This window comes from Pelodiscus sinensis, chromosome 1, assembly GCF_049634645.1.
Source record: "Pelodiscus sinensis isolate JC-2024 chromosome 1, ASM4963464v1, whole genome shotgun sequence".
NCBI classification, from domain to species: domain Eukaryota; kingdom Metazoa; phylum Chordata; order Testudines; family Trionychidae; genus Pelodiscus; species Pelodiscus sinensis.
Genome location: NC_134711.1, coordinates 78,602,070 through 78,628,250, shown reverse-complemented (window position 1 = coordinate 78,628,250; position 26,181 = coordinate 78,602,070). Strand labels below are relative to the sequence as shown.

The following is a 26,181-nucleotide window of genomic DNA, read 5'->3' as shown; positions in this document are numbered from 1 at the left end:
CTGGGCGTGGGGTTTTTTTAAAAAAAACCTTTTTTGAAAAAAAGTTCTTCCTAAAAAAAGGAGATTTTACGTGGTTTTTCGAAAAAAGTTTTTTTTCCGAATAGAATGCATCCAGACTACTTTCACTTTTGAAAGACACGCTTTTGAAAAAGCGATTGGAAGAAGATATGCAAATTCCTGCGGAATTAGCATCTCCTCTTTTGAAAAAAACTCCCATAGTTTAGACATACCCGCTGGTTTACAACCTGTAATATGGGTAGTTTCCTTACTCCCCTATATTGACATAAAGGACAGTTTTGCACTGAACACTAAGTACAACACATGGATGACAGATGAAAATTCTGAACAAAATCACTTTTTTTTAAAAAAGTGATAGCAAACAAAACAATCACCTTCTTAATAAAATTCAAAGAGATGACAAAATTCAAGTGTACTTATTTCATATCTGACCAGCATGAAACATTCTATCACAGAACTTTTCAATATGCTTTGTCTATCCTATCCATAGACACATTTGTGTGAGGGGGAAACAAATGAACTCTTTGAAAAGGGTTTACATCCCATAAACACATCAACACACAGTTTAGGTGTCTTGGGTTTTCTTATGGAAATGTTAAGACCCAAAATGAACAATTACAGTTCTGCCAATGATTTTCTTTATTACATTATCTTTTGGGATTGTCCAACTAAAACCAACATTCTCATCCAAGCTTTAGGATGCATTCTTGAATGATATCCATGAAATAAGAACCAGACAACGCATAGCTGAGTGGTTACAGATTATGAAGGGTAGCAGTGTTTTGAAAAGCAAAAAGGAACATATGTCTAAAGTGAATTTACAACTGCAAAAAAGTCTTTATGGGGCATTTTTATTATGAAACATATATATATTTGATCGATTAGATCACCAAAAAAAATTCCCAAAGCTAGTAAATTACTGTGTATATAGAAAAAAAATATTTGGAGACAATATCTGCTTAAAATATGCTGGAGATAGATACATAGTATAGCACTCTAACAAAAATCTTGGTGTATTTTCATCTTTGATTCTTTTCCTTAGTTGAAACTTTTATTACATTATGATGGACATAATGTAACAGAAAGAAAAACAAGGCAAAAATAAGTGAATGACTTTCCTTAAGACATAAAACTACATTGAGGTTTGAATGTTATTTGTTAAATCATGCCCAGTGGTATAAAATAAATTGGGAGACAGGAAAGGTCTGTGTGTAATTTGTATTTAATTTAAAGTATTTTTCACTTAGAATACTAACATTCCTTATGTAAGGCTGTGGTTCATAGTCTAAACTTTCTCAGGTTTATGAAACACTTATCTTTTCTCTATTCCATAAGGACTGCAGATGGGTTGTCCTTGTACAGTATACACTGTCCACCTGCACTTCATTAGGGAGCAGCATTTGTACATACCACACCACAAGATCATCATGATGACATAGCAGCTTCAGAGAACAGCGTGACTAGGGTTTTTTTGGTTTGAGGTTGTGTTTTTTTTATTCTTGTTTTTTGGGGTTTTTTTTTTAGCTCTTGTATCACAGAGGATCTGGCAACCAGTTACCTCCTGACACTGTTTACAGCATATATTGGTCGATTCAGTCCCTTATTGCATCTGCTCTGGGAATTAAAGAAAGCAGCTTCAAGGCAGTAAGGTAAGTGCCCTTGCATATTTTAACTATAATGCTCAGCTATTTAAATGTAGCTGTAATGAGGACATGAAAAATGTCAGAACAAGTTTGCCAATTTGTAAATTGAACACAAATCAGCAGTTTAGTGTATTGATTTCACTGTTTGCTTAAAATAACCTCATGTTGCATGCATTAGTGGTGAACATTTTGTACAATATTTGGGAAGAGAAATTTCATACAGAGCAAAAGGAGAATTTAAAAATTCCACTCATTTCAAATAGCCCTCCAGGTATTTGTTCATAACAACACCTTAACAGTCCTCTTGATATGTTATATCATTACTATACAATTTAAACAGAAGGATGAATATATGAACATTTAAATCATTCATATGGCTGTTGATGAAAGGAAAATGCTATAGTTTGCTATTTTAATTGTTACCATTTAAATTTGTCGAATCTCCAATTAAATATTTTAATTTCCTTTTACACATCATAGCTAACAGAGTGAAATGGATATTTCCAAATCACATTTTAATATAGAAGATACTACATTGTTTTCATAAGAAGCAAACAATATAATTAATATAATCAAGTTTCAAAATATTTTAAAGAGATTTTGCCATTGCATCTATTCCACTCTAGTGAGGTTTTTTGAAGTTTGCTGAGATGCAATTATCATTGCCTGTATTTGCTGAGCAGTTTCCCTACTGTGTGCTCAGGTATTTTACAATGAAACTTTTTAAAAAATGAAAAATAATTCATTCAAAAAATATTTTCAGCATATACCCTGATCTTATAATTAAGAATCATATAGTTCATAAGTATATATATGATCACATTTTTTACATTTTTTGATAAGGGCACTTTTTAGATCCAAACATTAAGAACCTGGCACTAAACAAGATAATTGTTCTACATAATATTTACTTTATTGTGGAAGATTCTTGTATACCCACACACCATATTAATTTTAAACAAATACACACATTCATATGAATCATATGCCAACTAATTTTTAACATTTAGTATAAATCCTAACACTGTTTCTGGTCTTCTGCATCGTATTTAATATTGCATGTTATTTGAAGCAAGAGTCCTGTATATGAAACCAAGGGGGAAAAGCAACTAAGAACCATTAAAAGTACAAATTAAAACCAGAAAAGCAATGAAATATACAGTTAAAGTAGAATATTTGTGCTCCTATATTAATAGGCCTTTACTCAGAGAATATTACTGGAAGGCTGAAGAGTACCAGTTCAAATTTCTGGTCATAGCTCTGACTTACCATGCTTATAGGAAAATAGTAAGACCTCCCATCCTGAATGTGTTTACAGAGAAGGGGCCAGATTTTCAGCTGATGTAAATCAGTGAAGTTGCATTGACTTCACTGAAGCTGTGCCCATTTACACTGGCAAGGGATCTGCAACATATTTTGATTTAGTGTGCTCTCAGACAATAGTGGCTAACAGACAAATAAAACCATACTTATAACTCACATTTGAAAATCTCCCCAATGACAGGTCTACCGTTCTGTGTTTAATTAGGTAATCTTGATTGGATAAATGCCTTATTAAAGATACTTAATAGAGCTCCTTGATCAAAAGTTTAGCATAATAAGGCATAACTGAAAAAACTTAAATTAATTGATTGGAAATACTGTAACACCACCTTAAAAACTTTCACATTTTGTCAGAAGATAGATTAACAAGAACTTCTTGGTGATGTTTCAGTTCAAGAATTATTAGCCCACTGGAATATAACATGACTTTTAGCCAGCCAACAAAAATAGGAAAATAAACTGAAGGCAAATACACTGTTCTTAATTAAATTGTAAGCACCGCAGGAGTTCTCAACATTGTATAGCTACAAATGTACTCTCACCAGATAAATAATAAAATAAAAAATTGTTCACCTTGTTCTGCTGGAGTTTTCCATGGATTTTAGTTCCATGTCTGATGCTAATATGTATACCAAATTGCATATGGGTATGTTCTGGAATTACTTGGGAACAAGAGGACAATTTAAAGTTTACTTTGAGTTTGAACTAATTTTTACTGCTTTCCATCTCATTCTCAACTGCAGTTAAAAACACAGGGCCAGATTTGCTGCTGGTATGAATCACCCAGTTTGCTGACTTCAATGGTGCTACAATTATTTACACCAGATGTGGGTCTGACCCACTGTGTGACTTGGTAGTAGGACTGTATGTGTATATATATTACTTATATAAATATGTTAAAACACTAAGCAGTTAAAAGTTACAGGAAACCACCCATATTAAGCAGTTTCCTGGCTCAAGACCACATCAAAGCATTCCCAAGTGCAATGGGAACAATTTTGCTTCATCTGGATCTGAATACCACCTGTGTTAAGCAAGTGGCTTATTGGACCCTTGATTGGTTGTTTAAAACAAGTTGCGCTGTGTATTTGTCATATTCATTTTATTTAAGTGTGAACATTTAGAATTTGCAAGGCCATTTACATTAGTATATAACCAATTTATTCAGTGTTGGGATAGATAGATAGATAGATAGATAGATAGATAGATAGATAGATAGATAGATAGATAGATAGATAGATAGATAGATATTTTCAGTGCCAGCTACTCTTCTGGACCTTCCAAACATTATGTGGATTTGTATATAAGTTTCCTACTCATAAAAGAAAACATTTAAGAGATTATCAAAGAAGACTGATGAAACAATAGCTATTTTAAACAACTAATTATATAGTGAGATGTAAGTCTTAACTTGGAACTTCCTGGATGCTCTCAGTTTAAGTCCGATCAATGGAAGTTATCTAAATACGCAGCAACTTTCTTGTATTTAATTAGTAATAACAATGGACCCAATTAAAGTTCAATGGAAAAACCTTCCTTTGAATATTACTCACTACAATCCTGAAAATTTAGCTACGTCATCAAATAACTGCACATGAGTGTGACCGAACTCACCTGCCAGTCTTAAAAAAAAAACGGATAAGAGGGTCCTTGCAGAAAAAGGGAAAGGAGAATTTAAGCAGGAAGTATTCCATTCCTGTTTTCACATTTCCCCGTCTTTCCTTCTCTCCTCATGTTAAATGAGATCACCTAACAAAACCATCAACACCACAGTAAAGACCAAGTAGACTCATCCTCTCTTTTTCTTTGATTCCTTCTACTCATAGCTCTCCACTTTCTCCCTGTTATGTACCTTTCTAATCCATCCAACCACCTTCACAATAGCTGGTAAACAGTTTATTTCATGATGAGCATTTTTGTACAGGTTGATGAGTTTTCTCAATCTATAACTTACTGAGGCTAAAATGTGTTAGCTGATCATGGAGTTTACCACCAAAATAATTATTTCATTTGAAAGTCACATGCCCTTATTTTTCATTCACATCCCAAAATAAGACATTATAAATGTATTATGTTATTATCAAATGTCATTGGTCCACTACAGATACTTTCTATGCAGTGGTTAAAGTAAAATGTAGGTAATTGCTTATCCTATTCTCTAATTTCTAACTACTTGTCATATCAGATTTACCAACTTTTAAAGCTCTCTTCACAAATTTAATATGACAGGAAAACCTTCAAGTTCATGTTATGGAAACAATAACAATCCTAATTGACAAATTCATAAATTAACAACTTTAATTAACTCTATCTTCCTTATCAGTTTTATGGATAATTTTATATGATAAAATTAAAAATAATATCAAGGAAAATAAATTCAAAATTGTAACTTTTTTCCTCCTACCATACAGGGACAAGCCACTTTGCAAAGATGCATCTAAGCTCCCTACCTTTCTTTTTGGTATTGATTAGTGGTATTTTCTGCCAATACGACTACGATGTGGGATATTTTCCAGACTCAGATTACCCTTACATTCATTCAATGGAAGGGCCATCTTCAGCGATCTGTGCCCCAGAATGTAATTGTCCTGAAAATTATCCATCAGCAATGTATTGTGATGACCTCAAATTGAAAAGCCTCCCAATTGTACCTCCTGGAATAAAATATCTTTATGTCCGAAACAATATGATTGAGGGCATTGAAGAGAATGCATTTGATAATGTAACAGACCTGCAGTGGCTGATCCTAGATCACAATAATTTGGAAAATTCAAAAATTAAGGGAAGAGTCTTCTCCAAACTAAAGAGTTTAAAGAAATTACATATAAATTATAACAATTTGGTTGAAGCTGTTGGACCACTTCCCAATACTATGGATGACCTGCAACTTAGTCACAACAAGATCACAAAAATCAGCCCCAATGTATTGGAGGGGCTAGTGAACCTGACTGTCCTTCACCTACAGAACAACCAGCTGAAAACAGACTCTCTTTCTGGAGCTTTTAAAAGCCTGAAGTCACTTTTATATCTTGACTTGAGCTTCAATCAACTTACAAAGCTACCAAAAGGACTGCCGCATGCTTTACTCATGCTGTATTTTGACAACAACCAGATCAACAACATTCCTGACGAGTACTTCCAAGGTTTTAAGGCTCTGCAATATTTACGTCTGTCTCACAATCGTTTGACAGATGCTGGAATACCAGGCAACGTTTTTAATATCTCCTCCCTAGTTGAGTTGGATCTCTCCTTTAACATGCTGAAGACCATTCCAACAGTCAATGAAAATCTAGAAAACTTCTACCTCCAAGTCAACCAAATTAACAGTGAGTCATATTTGCATATTTTAACACATTGTGTAATACAATTAATGCAACTCTTTGCCTCGGCCACAAGAGATCCCTAGATATTGACACTTCCATGGAAGCTCAGTATATTATCCCCCAGGTTCACTAGCTTTAACTGGTCAAGGAGAAACAAAGAGAGACAAAAACAAAATGTTAAAAAGGTTTCTTCTCTTTGATTATTTTCCCCCTCAGTCTCCTCCAAGTATTAAATATATATATTCTTTATCAGTTTTGTATTTTTCCATTTTCAGCCAATTTTCTTTGGACAGAGGAGTTAACCTTGTTTTGAACTGAGCTGAAATTGTGGAGATCTATGGTTTTTTATCTCCTTTGTTAACTACTTCACATAGGAATGTTGATATTTAAATGGTCATTACTGGGTATCTAAGTTAACATTCATTGAGTTTACATTGCTCAGAGTAACTTCTGTAGGCTCTTTTCAATTCCGCATAGATATTGCTGTAAAATTTTCATGATCAGGTCTCCATTTTGGCATAGAATTGTGCATTTCCTATGAATTACTAATCAAAAGACTAAGGCCATCATTTTCAGAGATTAGCATCTTAGGTGTATGTCTACAGCACAGCTATTTCAAAAGAAGTTATTCCGGAATAGTTATTCCGAAACCGTTTTTTTGAAATAGCAAGTCTACCCTGCATGGAAGCCTCAAAATTAGTCTGAGCAGGCTTCCCTAATGTAGATGTGCTATCTCTATTTAGAGCCCCAGGAGGCACTCGGGAGGAATAATTTAGAATGATCCTGGTGAGGAGCTATTTCGAAATAGCAACAGTGGAGCATCTATACATGTCTTATTTCGAAATAGCTATTTCGGAATAGGTGTTATTCCTCGTAGAATAAGTTTCACAGATTTCAGAATAAGCCGGTCGTTATTTTGAAATAACAGAATGTCTGTGTAGATGCTCACATTGTCATTTCTAAATAATGCTTGTTATCTCAAAATAACGGTGCAGTGTAGATGCATCCTAGTGGAGCAACTAAATCCAAGCAAGATCAGCTTTCAGTTGTGCTTGCATCTCCAGTTCTCAATCCATGAAGCCCGCTCTACAGTTGTGAGTATCAGTTCTTCAGAAATTTGGGCCTATAGTGGTTAGGTATTCAATCAAAAGGCCCCAATTTTCAGAAATGCCAACCACTCAAAGCTCCCAGTGAAGACAATGAGAGTTGTGTATTCATCTTGGTCAACTGGGCCTTGCAGAGCCTGCCTGTGCACACTGCTGACCATGATACAGGTAGATAGTGAAAGAGAGCCTTGCATAAGAGAGCCTTGATGATCTACCCCTAAAGTATTAGTAAAAAACTGATGGACCGTGCTTATGTATTTTTTCAAAAAATCACTGTTTTGAGACCCAACATAAATCTACAAAAACAACTTCCTGAAGCATTTTAAAGACTGACAGATTTATTTGGGCATAAGCTTTCATGGGTAAAAACCACTTTGTCAGATGCATGTACCACAGGACTCCTTGTTATTTTTATAGATACTGACTAACAAGGCTACCCATTTGAAACATAAATCTATTCATGTTAAGGCACTTTTTCTAGTGTCCTCCAGTTTCTGAGTCATATTTAGCAATCATCAGACAATGTCTGTATTAGATGTCATTTTTTCCTCAGAGTTCACCTGTTCCATGTACGGTAATTGGGCCTGGGCCTAGCAGCAAACTGTAATGCTGGGTGTGACAGCGTACAAATAATACTACTAATACATAACAACTTAACAGTGCTTTAAATCTTCTAAACTCTGAATAATAACTTCAATTCCATGTCTGTGATTTGCCAAGATGAGACGTGGCAACAGAGCTGCTAGAGAGAGAGAGAGAATAATTTTGTATGGAAATTCTCGATATATTGCCAGAATGAAAATGAAACATTTATCAGCATTAGTGTCTTGAGGCCTTGCTTAGGTCACTTTGCACTGTCTGCTGCAGAAGCCTAAAGCATATAAGAATCCCATATCAAAACAAAGTAGTCTGTTAAGAGCTGGTGGGCTTCTATATATATTTGAGAGAGTTTGTCTGTCTGTCCATGTGTCTATGGCTACGTCTAGACTGGCCCCTTCTCCAGAAGAGGCATGCAAAGCAGGCAAGTCAGAATAGGGAAATCCGCGGGGGATTTAAATATCCCCCGCGGGATTTAAATAAACATGGCCGCCGCTTTTTTTCCGGCTTGGGGAAAAGCCGGAAAAGAGCGTCTAGACTGGCGCGATCCTCCGGAATAAAGCCCTTTTCCGGAGGATCTCTTATTCCTTGCAAGTAGGAATAAGAGATCCTCCGGAAAAGGGCTTTATTCCGGAGGATCGCGCCAGTCTAGACGCTCTTTTCCGGCTTTTCCCCAAGCCGGAAAAAAAGCGGCGGCCATGTTTATTTAAATCCCGCGGGGGATATTTAAATCCCCCGCGGATTTCCCTATTCTGACTTGCCTGCTTTGCATGCCTCTTCCGGAGAAGGGGCCAGTCTAGACGTAGCCTATGTGTTTGTGTGTTCAAGAACTCTTCCCGAACGGTAAGTTCTAGGACCACCAAATTTGGTATATCACTTCCTCTTTATCATAACTTAAAGCAAGGTAAGGGTTTGGTTGTGGCAGGAAAATAGGAAATGTCTGGAATGGGATTGCTTCTCCTAAAATAAGACAGAAAAGAGAATCATCAGGCAGGTGAAAAGAGCTATCTGGGGGTGGCCCTCATCTGGGATTGTCTCAAGCCTGAGCCTCGCTCCCCTTTGGGAGGGTCTGAAGCTCCCCCATTCATATGGAGATGCATAAAACCATATAGAAAAGAGACAGCATCACCAGGAAGGTGAAAGGGGAAGGCTAGAGGTAAGTTCCCCTGCTGCCTGGGACTGCCCCAGCCCTGAACCTCCCAACCCTCCTAGTGCCCTGTAGGGAGGAAGAAAGGCTGAAGTCCCTCCTCCTAATTCAGGAGCACTGCTGCTGGTTGTTCCAATTCATCAGGGAGCAAGGGGAAAGTGCACAGTTTGCTCCAAGGAAGTCGAGAGGAGCTATTCTCATGTAATAGTCACAACTTTTTCCAGTAGTTATTGTATTCACTCTGGCTGCATAGAGGGCAGACGAACCTTTGCCTGCTCCAGATGGAGAACATGCTCCCTTCCCTCAGCTATGTCCACTAGAGCTGCAGCAGCCATAGAAAGGTGCTTCTCACATGGCCTCAACCTACTCCAGTAGTCCTCTTTCCCAAGGGCAACCTGCATACTTAACCCCTCACCCTCAACCCCACCCCAGAGCAATGATTTCAATGAAGCATGTACATTTTCATTTTATTTTCCAAAAACAAAAAAATAATTGAGTTTAGGACCCAAGCAACACTGGGTGAATCTAATCTAAATAGACATATCCCCACATCACTGCATAGAGCAGGCTAGACTACTTTGTAGGAAAGGAGTGGGCAAGGAGTTCAGCATTCTGAGATTACAATTGAGTGCAATAAATTTCATTGATCCCAGGACAATGGAGCAAAGCCCAACCTGGATATTTTGGCTGGTATAATTTAGTAGCTAGGTCTCCCAATTAACATAGAATCACTGAAGGCTTAGCCATAGAGGCACCTTTGTTCCCTCCAGTTCTTAAACTCATTGCAGCCTAGGATCGAACCTTGTAAGTTTACATACCTTATTTTTAGCAAGGTTGCTTCAGTAGGGATTTTCCTATTTAAATTAGGCCAGTTAAGTCAAGTTTTTAAGTACAGTCAGGGTGCACCTACACAGCAACGTTATTTTGGAATAACATCTGTTATTTCAAAATAACAATGCGAGCATCTACACAGCAATTCCATTATTTTGAAATAACTGACGGCTTATTCTGACTTCTGTAAACCTCATTCCATGAGGAATAACGCCTATTCCGAAATAGCTATTTCAGAGTAGTTATAGTGTGGACTCTCCACTGCTGCTATTTTGAAATAGTTCCTTTCCAGGGACATTCAAAGTAATTATTCCCCAGTGCCTCCTGGGGCTTTAAACTGAGGAAGCATATCCACATTAGGGAGGCCTGTTTTAGACTAATTTTGAGGCTTTTCTGTAGTGTAGATGTGCTGCTTCGAAATAAGCCATTTCAGAGTATTTCGTCCGGAATAGCTTACTTCAAAATAAGTGGGTAGTGTAGATGTAACCTCAGAGGGCTAGTTAGCTCCTTGGGTCCATCTCAGTTCCAGTTGGTGCAACAGCTGGGAAGCAGGAAGTAGGCAGACATGATTAGCCTTTAAATTCTAGTATGTGGTAAATGAAGAGAGACTCTTGAGAGGTTTTGTATATTATATATTCTATTAATAGGTGCAAATCTAGAAAAGGTCCTGTGCAGATGCAGGGAGGAATCTTCTCACAAGCCATGAAAAGACGTTAGCATGCTCCCTGTCTAGAATAGACTGTGGTTCCTTTCCTGGGCCCTGACTCCCTTTGGGTAGGAAGTAGGGCAGGTTCCCTGCATAACACAACACATCCAATCCCTTCTGCACGCAGGTAACTGCACTCATTCCACTGCCAAAGGTTCTTTCAGAGAAGTGGCTGGATTTGCCCCAGTTTTGATTGCCCTGTTGGAAGTCCTGATGTATTAACTGCAGTCAAAGTGTAATTCTGACAAGTGGAACTGATCTTGCATCCTCTGGAGGTTAGCGTATGAGTCTCTAGCACATGAACTAAAAGCAAGCTACAGAATTAGCTAAAGCTATAGAGTAGGCCCATTATTCTCTCTGTAAGAGTTATTAGTGCCACTAGATAGGACAGTATATGGCATCCAGCAGGTGTGTTGGTTACAAAAGCAGAATGGAAGAGCAAAGTAAAAATCAGTGTTTTTTCCCTCTTTTAGTATTCTCACCTTCTCATCAATTGTTAGAAATGGGCCACATCCACGATAATTGAATTGACCTCGTTAGCACTTGTCCTCTGCATATGGAATATAATACCGTTGCATATGTGTGTGTGTGTGTGTGTGTGTGTATCCCTTCCACTTCATATCTCTGACAAATGAAAACTTATGCCCAAATAAATGTGTTAGTCTTTAAGATGCCATAGGGCTCCTTGTTGTTTTTGCTGAAACAGACAAATCATATTGGGAAGAAATTGGAATCAGCTCATAGAATTAGAAAAGTATAGGGCTTGAAGGATCCTCAACAGGACAGTCTAGTCCATTGCACTCAAGACAGGATTAACAACTGGACCTTTCCTGACAGGTGTTTGTCGAAATTGCTCTTCAAAACCTCCTGTGATGGAAATTCCACAACCTCCCTAGTGCTTAACTGCCCTGACAGATAAGATTTTTTAAAATAACTTCCAACCTAAAGCTCTTTTGCTGTAAATTAATCCCCTTGTTGCTTGTCCAACCTATCTCAGAAGTTAAGGACAACAATTTTTCACCATCTTGTCACAATCTTTATGTATTTGAAAAAATGTTATATTCCCACCTCAGTCTTCTCTTCTCTAGACTAAATAAATCCATGTTGTGGTTGTTGTTTTGAGTCTTTCCTCACAGGTCATGTTTTCTAGACATTTAATCATTTTGTTCCTCTCCTCTGGATGGTCTCCAATTTATTCACATCTTTCCTGAAACGTAACACCCAGAACTGGACTCAGTTTTCCAGTTGAGGCCTTATCAACATGGAGTACCATGGAAGAATTACTTCGCGTGTCTTCCTTACAACATTCCTGCTAATACATCCCAGAATAATGCTTCCTTTGTTTTGCAACAGTGGTACACTGTTGACTCATCTAGTTTGTGATTCACAGAAACCTTTCCATAGTCCTTCTTCCCATGCAGTCATTTCCCATTTTGTATGTGTGCAATTGATTGTACCTCCCTTTTCATTTGTCCTTGTTGAATTTCATCCTATTTACTTCAAATCTTTTCTCCAGTTTGTCCAGATAATTCTGAATTTTAATCCTATTCTCCAAAGCACTTGCAACCCCTCCCAGGCTGGTATCATCTGCAGACTTTATAAGTTGTACTCTGGATCCCACTATCTACATCAGCATTGGCAACCAAGACTAGTGAGTGGGCTGCATGAGTGGCCCTCCATCTTCTCAGTGGACTGCAGTGATGGGCAACCTGTGACCCATGCACCCTCTCTCTGCCTTCCTCTTCCATGTGTCTCTCATGCATTGGGGTCACTGGAGCCCTACACCTCCTACATCTCCTCCTCCCTCCCAGTACTTTCAGAGCACCATGAATCTTCTGATTCATTCTCTGTCCCCACAGCTCCCCGTCCCTCCCAGAGTGTGAACAGCCACAAACAACTGATTCAAGGCCTTCAAGCTCTAGGGGGAAGGGGGAGGAGCGGGGATGGAGCTTGATTCAGCAGATTCATGGTGCCCCTAAAGTACTGGGAGGGAGGAGGAGGAGTAGAAAGTGTGGAGCACTGAAACGCAAGAAGTGCATGGGGGAGGGGGAGCAGTCAGGGAGTGTATGGGCCACGGGTTGTCCATCACTGATCTATATAATTGATGAAAATAGTAAAGAAAACCAGATCCAGGACCAATCCCTGATGGATATGCTCAATATGCCCTTTCATCTTCACCATGAATCACTTATAAACCTACCTTATACCAATTCCATCTAGGTTATATTTTCCTAATTTCTTTATAAGGTCATGTGGGATGCTATCAAAAGCCGTACTAAAGTAAAGATCTGCCACATAAGTACTCATATGTTGGGTTTATCAAGACCAATTGCCAATAACTATAGAAGATTCTAATGAGCATGCTCAAGGAGTCTCCTTAAAGTCCAAATGGAGATATCATCTACCATTTGTTCAGATCTTTCTCTTCTTTAATACTTCATCAAGAAACATTTTTTTATTTATCTACAAGGTGCATCAGTTTTCCTACGTGACTTAAGGGTGGAGAGCATTAGCCTGAAATAAGGCCTAGGATGGAATTTTCAAAATAAAAATAAGATATTTAAAAGATAATTCCTAATATAGAGGCCTATTGGCCTGCATCCATCTGCCAGCATAGGCCTAGTTTATTTTTACCACATTTATGTCTCTCTTCATATTTATGCCATGTAACATTTGCTTTATAGCTCTCTTACAATTTAGTAAATGCCTTCCTTCCAACACACCTGCCAACTGGGTACTGAGCTCTTTTGAAAATGTGGCCACTAATTTAAGAGTCTAAATGTGAGTAGACTCCATTTAAAATCTGGCACCTATTGTAAGTGCAGAGGATTTGAATAATCTAGATCTAAACTCCTTTGAAAAGCCAGCAACTAAGAGTGAGCTCCTCATCTAATGTAAATCCATGGTACTCCACGAAAGTAAAGGGAACTACCACTTTACTCCAACTAAATATGCAGCCCATTGTATTCAAGCCCTCAGAGACTCCTCTGCATTAGTCATAGTTTCAGACTATTGTGTCATGTAGACTGCTATTACAATTAATTATTATCATTATTTTGCATTTCAGAGTTCCCACTGAGCAGCTTTTGTAAGGTTGTTGGACCACTAACCTATTCCAAGATCAAACATTTGCGTTTGGATGGAAATAATCTTACTCGATCTGACCTGCCACAGGAAATGTACAACTGTCTCCGTGTAGCTGCTGATGTCTCACTGGAGTAATGAGTCTCTGATTTCCTCCTAAGGGCCATAAATATACTGCAGATTTACACCAACATAACTCTTTAAAATTAGGCTGCCTTAACAAAAGGCAAGTTGAATATTATCTATTCTGTTTGTAATATTTAGCATGAACCTGGTGATCCTAACAAATCATGTTTGTGCATAGTTTTACAAGTAGTTTCAATTGTTTATTTTAGGAAACACAAAAGGACCCAATTCAGCACCACCCTTACCCCCAAATCTGGCTTTCAAGTTGGAAGGATATGATCATGATTGTCGAAATCTATGTACGTTCACATACATGCACACACACATTGGTGTATGCAGTTGTGCTCAGGTTCTCATGGAAGTCAGGTGTGTTTTTGGCAGAGTACAGAATGGTAATTTAGGGCTGAACTGTGCATGTTGAATATTCACCATCATCAACATTAATATTCTAAATTATTCATGCCTTAGATCTAGTTTTAGAAATTTCAAAAGAACAACATAATACAAGTTAACAATATAAATATGATAAAATTTTATGAAAATATATTTTCAGAGCCCATTTCAATAAGACATTAATGAGACATGAAAGATTATGAAGAAATGAGAACATTTTTCAGGTTTTTAAAATTGTTTGCTGTTGTTTTTGTCAAAGTTACCTGTATACTTTCATGGAGAGGTTTTTGTCTGCTACCAGTAGAATTGTTATTTCACAGTAAATCCTATATACAAGTATTTTTATTCAATTACTTGCATGCTACGTTTAACCAGATTATAGAAAATAAAACATAGCAAATGGCTCTGTTGTGTCCATATCATTGTCAAATATGTTGCAGTCTTTTATAAACTTGAAAAGGAAGTTCAGGTTAAAACAAAAAATTCTGAGGTATTATATTTTGCTGAATTTATTGTAAGGTTAAATAAACTGTTTTCTGTACCTTTCAGTTTCAAAATGTTTTTAAACATATCATCTAATCATATCCACTACTACTTGTGTTTATCATTTTGTTCAGGCCTGGTGCATTGAGAATTGCCAGGTGAAATATGCCTGTTATAATGAGCTGTTAAGTAATAGTCTGAAATGCATTTATGAATTTTGTCAACGTGAAAATGAAATGTATTAGATGTCACAGGCAACAAGTGTTAGGAAGTGTTTATCCCTTCTGATACAAAGAAACTAGTGCATGCTACCTGAAAATGGGAAGTCAAAGTATTGTATGTCTGGGAACACACACTAAAATACACTTGGCATTAACTAAAAGCCACTATGACAGCTTACTTGTGAACAAGAATGGTCCAATGGATACTGTCTGTCTTTGGCTCCTTGATTATGACACCCTTTAAGTGAAAACTATCCTAATTTTTATGGTGGAATCAGACATTACACTACCTCCCCCACGCCTTCAAAAAAAGAGAGAGAGATTCCTTAAGTACTACCAATCCTACACAATCATAAGTATGCAACAAGTATGCAAAATGATAAATTACCAAACAAACAAACAAACAAACAAACAAGTTCTTTGTGTTTGCTTTCATTTTTAAGGAATTTTGATGTTTGTGATTTTCAAGTTTTTCTCCACAACACTGAGGGCTACAAACTAAAACAAACAAACAAAAAAGCTGTATTTCCCATGTATTCACAATATTCCAAAGGTTGGGGCTTTATGAAAATATCAAATATAGTAGGAAGCACAATAAAATGTTGAGAGTTGACAACATTTTCCCTTTGTGTAAGATTTTGTGTATGTTATGGATTTGATGCCTCCAATGTTAATGGATTATTTAAACTATTTCTGCTATGACTTTGCAATGACCACCATCTTGATTGACACAGGGACCTCCAGGGCTAAAAGTGTGTGACTTTACAGCTTAAGTTAAAAGACAATTCCTAAGGACTGAGACCATTCCCGGTCTGGTCCAGCTGGTGGGGCTTCCCGCGGGTTTTACGTATGCCCTGCTCTGGGCTGCTTCCTCTCCCCTCCTTACCTATTGTTCCAGGCCTCTTGGGCCACACTAATTCGCCTACCTCCTCCTTCAAAGTTCCTGTGTTGAGGTCAGGTCCCCCTCCCTTCCTACCTGCCCACCTTTTCTCCTGGCTACCGCCTGTCCCCTTTCTGCGTGAGGCAGAGCCGATGTCACCCCGGACGTTCTCCCCCTCCACGGATTGGTCACTGTGGGGCACACTGCACCCCCGTTCTCTCTCTCACTGCACCCCTTTCAGAGCTGGCATGGTTCTCATCTCCCTTCCTCCCATCTGTTTGGCAGCGTCTGAGCACGCCGCGCATGTGCTCACTCCCGCTTGCTGCCCTCTATTCAGGGCTGGCTTGGGAACTTTTAAAGTGCGGGGCCTTGACGGTCTGTCACAAGGGCCTTTAAAGTGCGGGGCCGTGGCACCCCATCACACCCTCCCTCTGAAAATCGCAACCTAAGAGACACATACTAATTTGCCATGTTCTACACTTGGGAATTATTTCAAAAGAACAAGTGAAGCATCCACACTACCATGCCCGTTATTTTGAAATAACGGACTGGTACTTTTGAAATACTAACTCCTGCTTTCTATGAAGATTAACTCTAATTCCCAAGTAGTTATTTCAAAATAGCAGTAGTGTGGACACTCCGGTGCCACTATTTAGAAATAACTTCTCCCCAGAGTAATTCAAACTAATTCCTCCCCAGTGCTTGCTGGGGCTCTAAATCAAGGTAGCGCATTTGCATTAAGGAAGCTTGCATTGGACAAATTTTGAGGCTTCCTCGTAGCGTGGACACGCTATTTTGAAATTATTTTTTTGGGAGTTATTTTTTACGTATCTCAGTCTTAAGAAGAAAAGGTGGTAGACCATATGTTGCAACTTATTTCATAAGGTTGGGTGGATGTTCAGCGAAGGTACTCCATAGGGAAGCCACACAGGGACAAGATAAATGGCCTGGTAAAGTACTTAACAGGAGGTACTGAAAAAAATAACAGCCCTCCCCTACTTCCAGTTGACCACCTTAACCCTTCTATGTGGATTGCAGGTGGTAAGGTTGAAGCCATTGGTTGGCCTCAGGACCTACGTGGAAATCCAAGGGGGCTGGTAGAGCCCTGGGTAATGATTTAAAGCAAGAATAGGGAACCTTTTTTGTGTCAGGGGCCACTGACCCACAGAAAAATCAGTCAGGGGACACACACAAGTGGGAAGCAAATAACCCCCCTCACTGATGTGGCCGGAACTGAGGAAAAAGACACTCCACACATTTTCCACGTCCACCAAAGCCTAGAAGAGCCCAACATAGTAGATTGTTGTGTGCTCCAGCCCTCTGGTGGAGCAGCAGGGGGGCTAGAGCACCAGCACAGGCTCCCCAACGCTGTGGGGGTTCTGAGCTCAGGGGCCAGATCCAGGCAGGCCTGAGATTCCTTACCCCTGATTTAAAGTAACATGGATTGACTCACACTGTACATTTTATCTGACAAGAAGTCACAGACATCTATATTAAAAAATTGCAGTCTGATTAAAACCCATTTTAAGTGTCTCCTGTCCTTCTTTCACTGTAGCCAGACAATTACCCACAGTTGTTTTAGTGATACGGAATGTTACCAACATCCACTGCCAGTCTTTCCAGTAGCAGTAGTCAAGACATAAGGTTGCTTCAGTGTCTGCATTCCTGGAAGTTCCATGGAACAGGGGTTGTTAACAGGGAGTTTGGAGAGGGAGTTGGGAAGAGGTGTGGGAAGGCAGAGAGATAGCACTCGCCATTCTTTAACGTCTTTTCACTACACTCCTTCCCTTCAGGGAGGCATTGAATAACAACTGATATGTCTACACTACCCTCCTAATTCGAACTAGGAGGGTAATGTAGGCATACTGCACTTGCAAATGAAGCCCGGGATTTGAATTTCCCGGGCTTCATTTGCATAAGCCGGGCGCCGCTATTTTTACATCCCGGCTAGTTCGAACCCCGTGCCGCACGGCTACATGTGGCACAGAGTAGCTAGTTCGGATTAGGCTTCGTGAAATGAGGAGTACAGCTAGTTCGGATTAGGAAGCCTAATCCGAACTAGTTACTCCATGCCACGTGTAGCCGCGCGGCACGGGGTTCGAACTAGCTGGGATTTAAAAATGGCTTATGCAAATGAAGCCTGGGAAATTCAAATCCCGGGCTTCATTTGCAAGTGTGGTATGCCTACATTACCCCGCTAGTTCGAACTAGCGGGGTAGTGTAGACATACCCTGAGGAATCTCTCAAAAGGAAGGCAGGTATGGATGGTGATAGCTCTGCTGTTGTTACCTACACAGCAGGTGCCAAGTTTGTCTTCCTCCAGGAAGAAAGAAGTGATTTCATCTGCACTAAGTGCAAGCTGGTCACCATTTTGAAAGAAAAAATTAGAGGACTGGAGGCCCAAGTATCGACCCTACGTTCTATCAGAGAGGATGAAGACTTCCTCGATAGAAGGCAGCATTTAATCCTGCAGCCACAGCAGGCTGAAGAGCCAGTCAGGGCAGTACAGGACAAGGAAGAAAACTGGCAGCATGTAACCTCTAGAAGGAGAAGACCACCAACTCAGGTATCACCCATTCCTGTAGAAGTAAGTAACCGCTTTCAGGCAATCTCCACAGGCACTGTGGTGGACAATGCTTTGGCAGAGACCTCTCAGGGAAGAAATCAGAAAGGAACACCATCTACCGGAAGGCATGGGATGCACAGTCCTAGGGATAGGGGTTCCACGACCACCACTCCCAAAAGAAGATGGGTAGTGGTGGTCGGGGACTCCCTCCTAAGAGGGTCTGAGTCATCCATCTGTCATCCAGACCTGCAATCTCGAGAAGTGTGCTGCTTACCGGGAGCTCGCATTCAGGATGTGACCGAGAGTCTTCCGAAAGTGATTAAAACTTCAGATCGCTACCCCTTCCTGCTTCTCCATGTAGGAACTAACGATACGGCCAAGAATAACCTTGAGTGGGTCACAGCAGATTATGGAGCACTGGGAAAAAGGATCAAGGAATTTGAAGTGCAAGTGTTGTGGTGTTCTCATCCATCTTCCAGGTGAAGGAAAAGGTCTGGTAGGGATCGTCAAATTGAGGAATTAAATGCGTGGTTGTGCAGGTGGTGTTGGAGAGAGAGCATTGGTTTCTTCGACCATGGGACTCTGTTCCAGGCACAAGGATTGTTAGGAAGAGATGGGATCCACCTAACGGAGGGTATGTCTACACTACCCCGCTAGTTCGTACTTGCAAATGAAGCCCAGGATTTGAATTTCCCGGGCTTCATTTGCATAAGCGGGGAGCCGCCATTTTTAAATCCCCGCTTGTTCGAACCCCGTGTAGCACGGCTACATGGGGCTCGAACTAGGTAGTTCGGACTAGGTTCCATGAGGTGTACCGGTAGTTCGGAATAGGAACCTAGTCCGAACTACCTAGTTCGAGTCCCGTGTAGCCGTGCTACACGGGGTTCGAACAAGCGGGGATTTAAAAATGGCGGCTCCCCGCTTATGCAAATGAAGCCCGGGAAATTCAAATCCTGGGCTTCATTTGCAAGTGTGGTATGCCTACATTACCCTCCTAGTTCGAACTAGGAGGGTAGTGTAGACATACCCCAAGAGAGGAAAGAACATCTTTGCGAGCAGGCTTGCAAACCTAGTGAGGAGGGCTTTAAACTAGGTTTGTTGGAGGATGGTGACCAAAGCCCTGAGGTAAGTGAGGACGTCGGACACCGGGAAGAAACACAAGGAGAAATGCGCAACAAAGAAGGACCCTGATTTGTATGGAGAAGGCAGGGTGATCAACTGGTTATCTAAGGTGTTTGTACACCAATGTGAGAAACCTGGGAAACAAACAGGGAAAAATAGAAGCCCTGGCCCAGTTAAAGAACTATGATTTGATTGGAATAACAGAGATTTGGTGGGATGACTCGCATGACTGGAGCACTGTCATAGAAGGGTATAAACTATTCAGGAAAAACAGGCAGGGGAGAAAAGGAGGAGGAGTTGCATTGTATGTAAGAGAGCATTATGATTGCTCGGAGATCCAGTACTTAGAGGGAGAAAAGACTGTTGAGAGCCAATGGATTAAATTTAGAGGTGGAAGCAATCAGGGTGATGTTGTGGTTGGTGTCTGCTATAGACCACCGGATCAGTTGGATGAGGTAGACAAAGCTTTCTTTGGACAACTGAGAGAAGCTTCCAGATCGCAGGCCCTGATTCTCATGGCTGACTTTAATCACTTTGACATCTGTTGGGAGACCAATATGGCAGTACACAGACAATCCGGGAAGTTTTTGAAGAAAGTTGGGGATAACTTATTGGTACAAGTGCTGAAGGAAATGATGAGTGGCCATGCACAGCTTGACCTGCTGCTCACAAACAGGGAGGAATTAGTAGGGGAAGTAGAGATGGGTGACAACCTGGGAAGCAGTGATCATGAAATGGTAGATTTCAGGATCCTGACCAAAGGAAGAAAAGAGAGTAGCAAAATACAAACCCTGGTCTTCAGATGAGCAAACTTTGACTCCCTCAGAGAACTGATGGTCAGGATCCCCTGGGATGCTTACCTGAAGGGGAAAGGAGTCCAGGAGAGCTGGCAGTATTTTAAAGAAGCCTTATTAAAGGCACAGGAAGAAACCATTCCGATGCGCAGCAAGGAAAGCAAATATGGTTGGTAACCAGATTGGATTACCGAGGACATCCATGGTGAGCTTAAACACATAAAGGAAACTTGCAAGAAGTGGAAATTTGGACTGATGACTAGGGAGGAGTAAAAATATTTTGCTCGAGAATGCAGGGGAGTTATCAGGAAGGCAAAAGCGTGATTGGAATTGCAACTGGTAAGTGATGTAAAGGGTAACAAGAAAGGTTTCTACAGGCATGTTAGCAATAAAAGGGTGATCAGAGAGGATGCGGGGCCCTTACTGAAGGAGGGAGGTAACCTAATGACAGATGATGTGGGAAAAGCTGAAGTACTCAATGCTTTCTTTGCCTCTGTCTTCACAGACAAGGACAGCTCCCAGGCAAATGCACTAGGCAATGCATTATGGGAAGGAAGTGGACAGCCCTTGGTGGGGAAAGAACAAGTTAGGAACTATTTAGAAAAGCTAAACATACACAAATCCATGGGCCCAGATTTAAAGCATCCGCGGGTACTGAGGGAGTTGGCAAATGTCATTGCGGAGGCTTTGGACATTATCTTTGAAAACTCGTGGAGATCGGGAGAGATCCTGGATGATTGGAAAAAGGCAAACGTAGTGCCCATCTTTAAAAAGGGGAAAAAGGACAATTCAGGGAACTATAGACCAGTCAGCCTTACCTGAGTCCCCAGAAAAATCATGGAGGGGATCCTCAAAGAATCCATTTTGAAGCACTTGGAAGAGGGGAAAGTGATCAGGAATGGTCAACATGGATTCACGAAGGGCAAGTCGTGCCTGACCAATCTGATTAGCTTCTATGATGAGGTAACTGGCTCTGTGGATATGGGAAAGTCAGTAGATGTGATATACCTTAACTTTAGCAAAGCTTTTGATACAGTCTCCCACAATATTCTTGCCTGCAAGTTAAGGGAATGTGGATTGGATAAATGGACTGTAAGATGGATAGAGAGCTGGATAGACTGTCAGGCCCAATGGATAGTGATCAATGGCTCAATGTCAGGTTGGTGGTCAGTTTCTAGCGGAGTGCCCCAAGGATCAGTTCTTGGACCGGTTTTATTCAACATCTTTATTAATGATCTCGATGAGGGGATGAATTGCACCCTCAGCAAGTTTGTAGATGATACTAAGCTAGGGGGAGAGGTAGATAAGATGAAGGGCAGGGATAGGATCCAGAGTGACCTGGACAGATTAGAGGATTGGGCCAAAAGAAATCTGATGAGGTTCAACAAGGACAAGTGCAGAGTCCTGCACCTGGAACGGAAGAATCCCAAGCATAGTTACAGGCTGGGGAGTGAATGGCTAAGTAGCAGTTCAGCAGAAAAGGACCTGGAGATTACAGTGGATGAGAAGCTGGATATGAGTCAATAGTGTGCCCTTGTAGCCAAGAAGGCTAATTGTATATTAGGGTGCATTAGGAGGAGCATTGCCAGCAGATCCAGAGAAGTGATTATTCTCCTTTATTTGGCTCTGGTGAGGCCACATCTGGAATATTGTGTCCAGTTCTGGGCCCCCCACTACAAAAAGGATGTGGACGCATTGGAGAGGGTCCAGCGGAGGGCGATTAAAATGATTAGGGCACTGGAGCGCATGACTTATGAGGAGAGACTGAAGGATTTGGGTTTGTTTAGTCTGCAGAAGAGAAGAGTGAGGGGGGATTTGATAGCAGCCTTCAACTTCCTGAAGGGAGGTTCCAAAGAGGATGGAGAGAGGCTGTTCACAGTAGTGACAGATGGCAGAACAAGGAGCAATGGTCTCAAGTGACAGTGGGAGAGCACTAGGTTGGATATTAGGAAAAGCTATTTCACTAGGAGGGTGGTGAAGCACTGGAATGGGTTTCCTAGGGAGGTGGTGGAATCTCCATCCCTAGAGGTGTTTAAGTCTCGGCTTGACAAAGCCCTGGCTGGGTTGATTTAGGTGGGATTGGTCCTGACTTGATGACCTCCTGAGGTCTCTTCAAGCTCTATGATTCTATGACATTATGCATCACAGATACTTACCATCATGCCACAAATTCTTCCTTTGGATATGCACAAAGATCCACACAGATATTTTGATCATTATGGGCAAATACAAAGACAATGAGAGTCAACACACAGTGTTTCAACCAAGCTCAGTGAGCCCTGGAATAAGCCATGTAACAAAGATGGCAACATTTTATTTTCACTTCACTACATCAGTGTGGTTTGGAATTTGGTCAACTCCTGCTGACTCGGGGTACATCTAGTCTACCATCTGCCATGTCCAAGGAATGTGTCCACTTTTCCGAAAAAAAAGTCAGCATCCCTGTAAACCTTGTTTCACGAGGAAGAAAGGATGTACCAAAAGAGGGTTTTTCCCTGACATTTGGCCCCGTGTAGATGGGCCAAATGTTGGAAAAGCCTCTTTTGGAAGAAAAGCAGAAAAAGATACACAAATTGCCGGTCACGATTTGTGTATCTTTTTCTGATTTTTCTTTGTAGTGGAGACATAGTCTCACTTTATCCAGCACAGTTCTTTGGACTCCACTCTAAAATTAGAAAAATTAGAATAGTCTTCTGGTGGAGGGAACAGGTGTTTGGGGAGGAGTGTAGTCTGGGGACAAGAATCCTATCCTCTGTCATGCCTATGGAGAAGGCTTAGGTTGAGGCACATATAGAGTTATTTTGGAATTAGTTTTCTTTTTAGGATACCTTTTTGACTCTACAGTGAGTATGTAACTTTTATTTGTAGTTTTGTGGTGTATTGACCAATTTATAGTAGTAATCTGTTGCAGGTTTTCATCTAGAAAACCATATTCATAAGATATTTATGTCAACAAAAGTTTTTATAGGAAATATATGCTTCGGATATCTCAGTGTTGCCTTTTTATTCTTTACCTCAAAGAGAAATTGAACAAGATGAATCTATGTACAGTGTCTGAATTTTAGGAAACTACATTTCAAAATGTATAGAGCCTCTCAAATCCAAAGCAGTCTAACATTTCATCTACATTTTTTCAGGAACAGTGCTTACCTGCTTACCTGTTCAGTTTTACCCAAACAGGAAGAAATAGTTACTGCTCAATGTCACCCAAATCCATTGGGAAAGGAGTGTTGAGAACATACTCAGCACAGATCTATACCCAAGTTTAAAATGCTTAAGCAAAAGCACTCCAGCTGGCAGTGATTGTTGTTGAGATCATGGAAAACTGAAGAGGTTTATAATATGGCTATAAACACTTTTGCCATATGCACCTCCAGCATCTATCCACAGTTCTGTGATTTAGTCTCTTTGTTGCCACTTGGCATGATTCTGTATGCAGTACAGACAGCTTGTTTAAGTCCAACTCTGAACAAGACTGCTCATTTAAGTACATATGCTGCGTGGCCTTTCACTCCTTCAAAAAACAAGAGAAAAACTTATTCCCTCCCTGCCCCCAGCCCACAATTTTTCCTCAGCCGTGTTTAGAGAGATATAGAGTTAAAACATGCTTGTTTTGCTATGAAAAAGTAATGATTTTTTTATGTGTAATTCCAGAGGTGTTACTGATAAAGAAACCTAGTTGACCTCTATTTGAACTCTCTTCTTTTTTGTGAATCTCAGCAGATTAGACCAATGGGGTAATAGAAATCATCCTTCACCCTGCTACCCCTCCCCCCAAAAAACCCTAGTTGTATCGTATCTCATGGAAGTTGGTCTTTTTTTTTCTTTGACATCCTGTGACAAGTGTTGCTTTTTCACTCCCATGAATTAAAGCTATGTTATCTCACAATAAAAATAAAGAGAGATCTGTCAAAGGATATTTATCAAAAAGCAAGAAAAAGTCATGGGATGTTATTTTTTTTATGATCAAAGCTTTGCCACATACACCAGTTTTATAGCTTCAGTCTCTGTATTAAGCTTTATAGTGTCAATGGATCAAGCTTAGAGAAATGCAGCAGCAAGTATACAGATACCAGGCAAGATGTCAATAGGTATAAAACAGTGTGCCTCAGTTGAACTAAATGGAGTCACAGTGATTACATGCAAGGTGGGGATCTGACCTTTTACAAATTTACTTTTGAAATGTCTGCGACAAAATAGGCTGGTACTTGTAAGAAATGTATTGATTAATTCATTTAATGTATGGGACCAAGTCCTGAGGGCTTTACACAATTTTAATTTAAGCAAATTCCTGAAGCGAATAAGATTTTGCCTCAAGACTAAGTAAATATTGTCCATGGATTTAAACATCTGTGTGTATTTTTAGCAGAGAGAATAAAAAAGTTGCATTTCCCCTCTGTGGCAATTATGAGATTATGAAATTTGATATCGTCCCCAAGCAAGATTAAAAGTGTTGCCATGTCTAGGTCTCCTTTGGGAAGTTAGCTGCTTGGGCTCCAATTTTTAAAAAATGTATTTAGGTATTTCATTGTTGAGAATAACAACACCTAACTGACTTAGGAGCTTAAATCTCATTTTCAGGAAAGAGACTTAGATGTCCAACTGTGAGAAAGTACTTTTGAAAATAAGGTTTAGGCTCCTAAACCAGCTAGGCATTGTGACACTGAGGCCAGCAACACCTACCATAAAATCTCGAGTATAATGCACACTTTTTTCCCGTTTCTTTTAGCATCAAAGGCGGGGTGCACATTATCTATAAGAGGTTTTTTTAAAAAGTTTTAAACTCACCCTCGGCGGGCACAAGCTGGGGGAGGGGGCCAGCAGGCGCGAGCTCGGCGTGCAGACAGCTGGGCGGGGGATGCTCCCCTGGCAGGTGTGAGCTCAGTTTGTGTTTGCAGTTGTGCCTTTGAGTTGTGAGGACCTTCCTAATCTGACTTTGTAGATTTGTTGTGCTTTGGAGTTGCTTATATGGTGTTAGAAGAATTAGCAGGAGAAATATGGGGGCAAATAGGATACCGTAAAATCTTGAGTATAATGGGGGTGCGCATTATAGATAAGAGTTTAGTTTATTCAAGAATTCTGATGTTTAAAAGGCAGGTGCACATTATATTCGAGATTTTACGGTAAATATCTTTAAAACTCTGGGCTTAAGGAGTTATGTCACATTTTTTAAAAATGGTACTTAGGGCCAGAGTTTTAAAGGTACGTAGGTGCCTAAAGATGCAGAGGAACACTTTGAAAATTCCATTAAGTACCTATCTGCACCTTAGGCACTTTAAAATTTGACCTTGTGCTCTTTTGAAAAGATTACCCAAAGCTTGGAAAATGTGTCATAGAAAATAGCTGAATTAGCATGGGAATTAATAAATTATCATGTGCACTTTTGCCTTGCAGAATGTCTTTGTGGTATAGTATCCGTATTCTGAAATCTTTTCTACCCTTTCTCTCAAACAAAGCCAGCAAAACAAAATTCCATAGCAAACTCAGAATCTACTGAGATCATTTGCAAGAACAACCAGGCTGCCCTGGAGAAGTCCTTGTGCCAGTCTGGTTCTCCAAGATTGAAAGGAAATGGATTTCAGAAGAGGTGGCTTACTCAGTTTCAGTGAGAGAAGAAAATGCATGTGTTACTCAGTAACAACCCTCTGGCTAACTGTGCTGGAAGGGATCATTTCGTGCTTGCCACATCATGCTTGAAATATGTAGACTCCCTCAAACCACAGGGTTCTAAACATTAACAGAACTAACTCACCCCTTCATCCTTCTGAGCTAAAGTTGTCTACAGTTTACTACATATGCGACTTCTGAATGCTTAAAA

At 40.1% G+C, this 26,181-nt stretch overlaps 1 protein-coding gene across 1 annotated transcript; it reads left to right on the top strand.

Annotated features, from left to right (window-relative positions):
- The first annotated feature begins 1,407 nt into the window (after window positions 1-1,407).
- On the top strand, window positions 1,408-15,487 carry LUM (lumican). Its single transcript, XM_006131072.4, has 3 exons — window positions 1,408-1,667; window positions 5,396-6,310; window positions 13,762-15,487. Exons 2-3 carry the CDS (start codon window positions 5,416-5,418, stop codon window positions 13,914-13,916), a joined length of 1,050 nt encoding a protein of 349 aa, XP_006131134.1. The 5' UTR covers window positions 1,408-1,667; window positions 5,396-5,415; the 3' UTR covers window positions 13,917-15,487.
- Window positions 15,488-26,181: the final 10,694 nt, after the last annotated feature.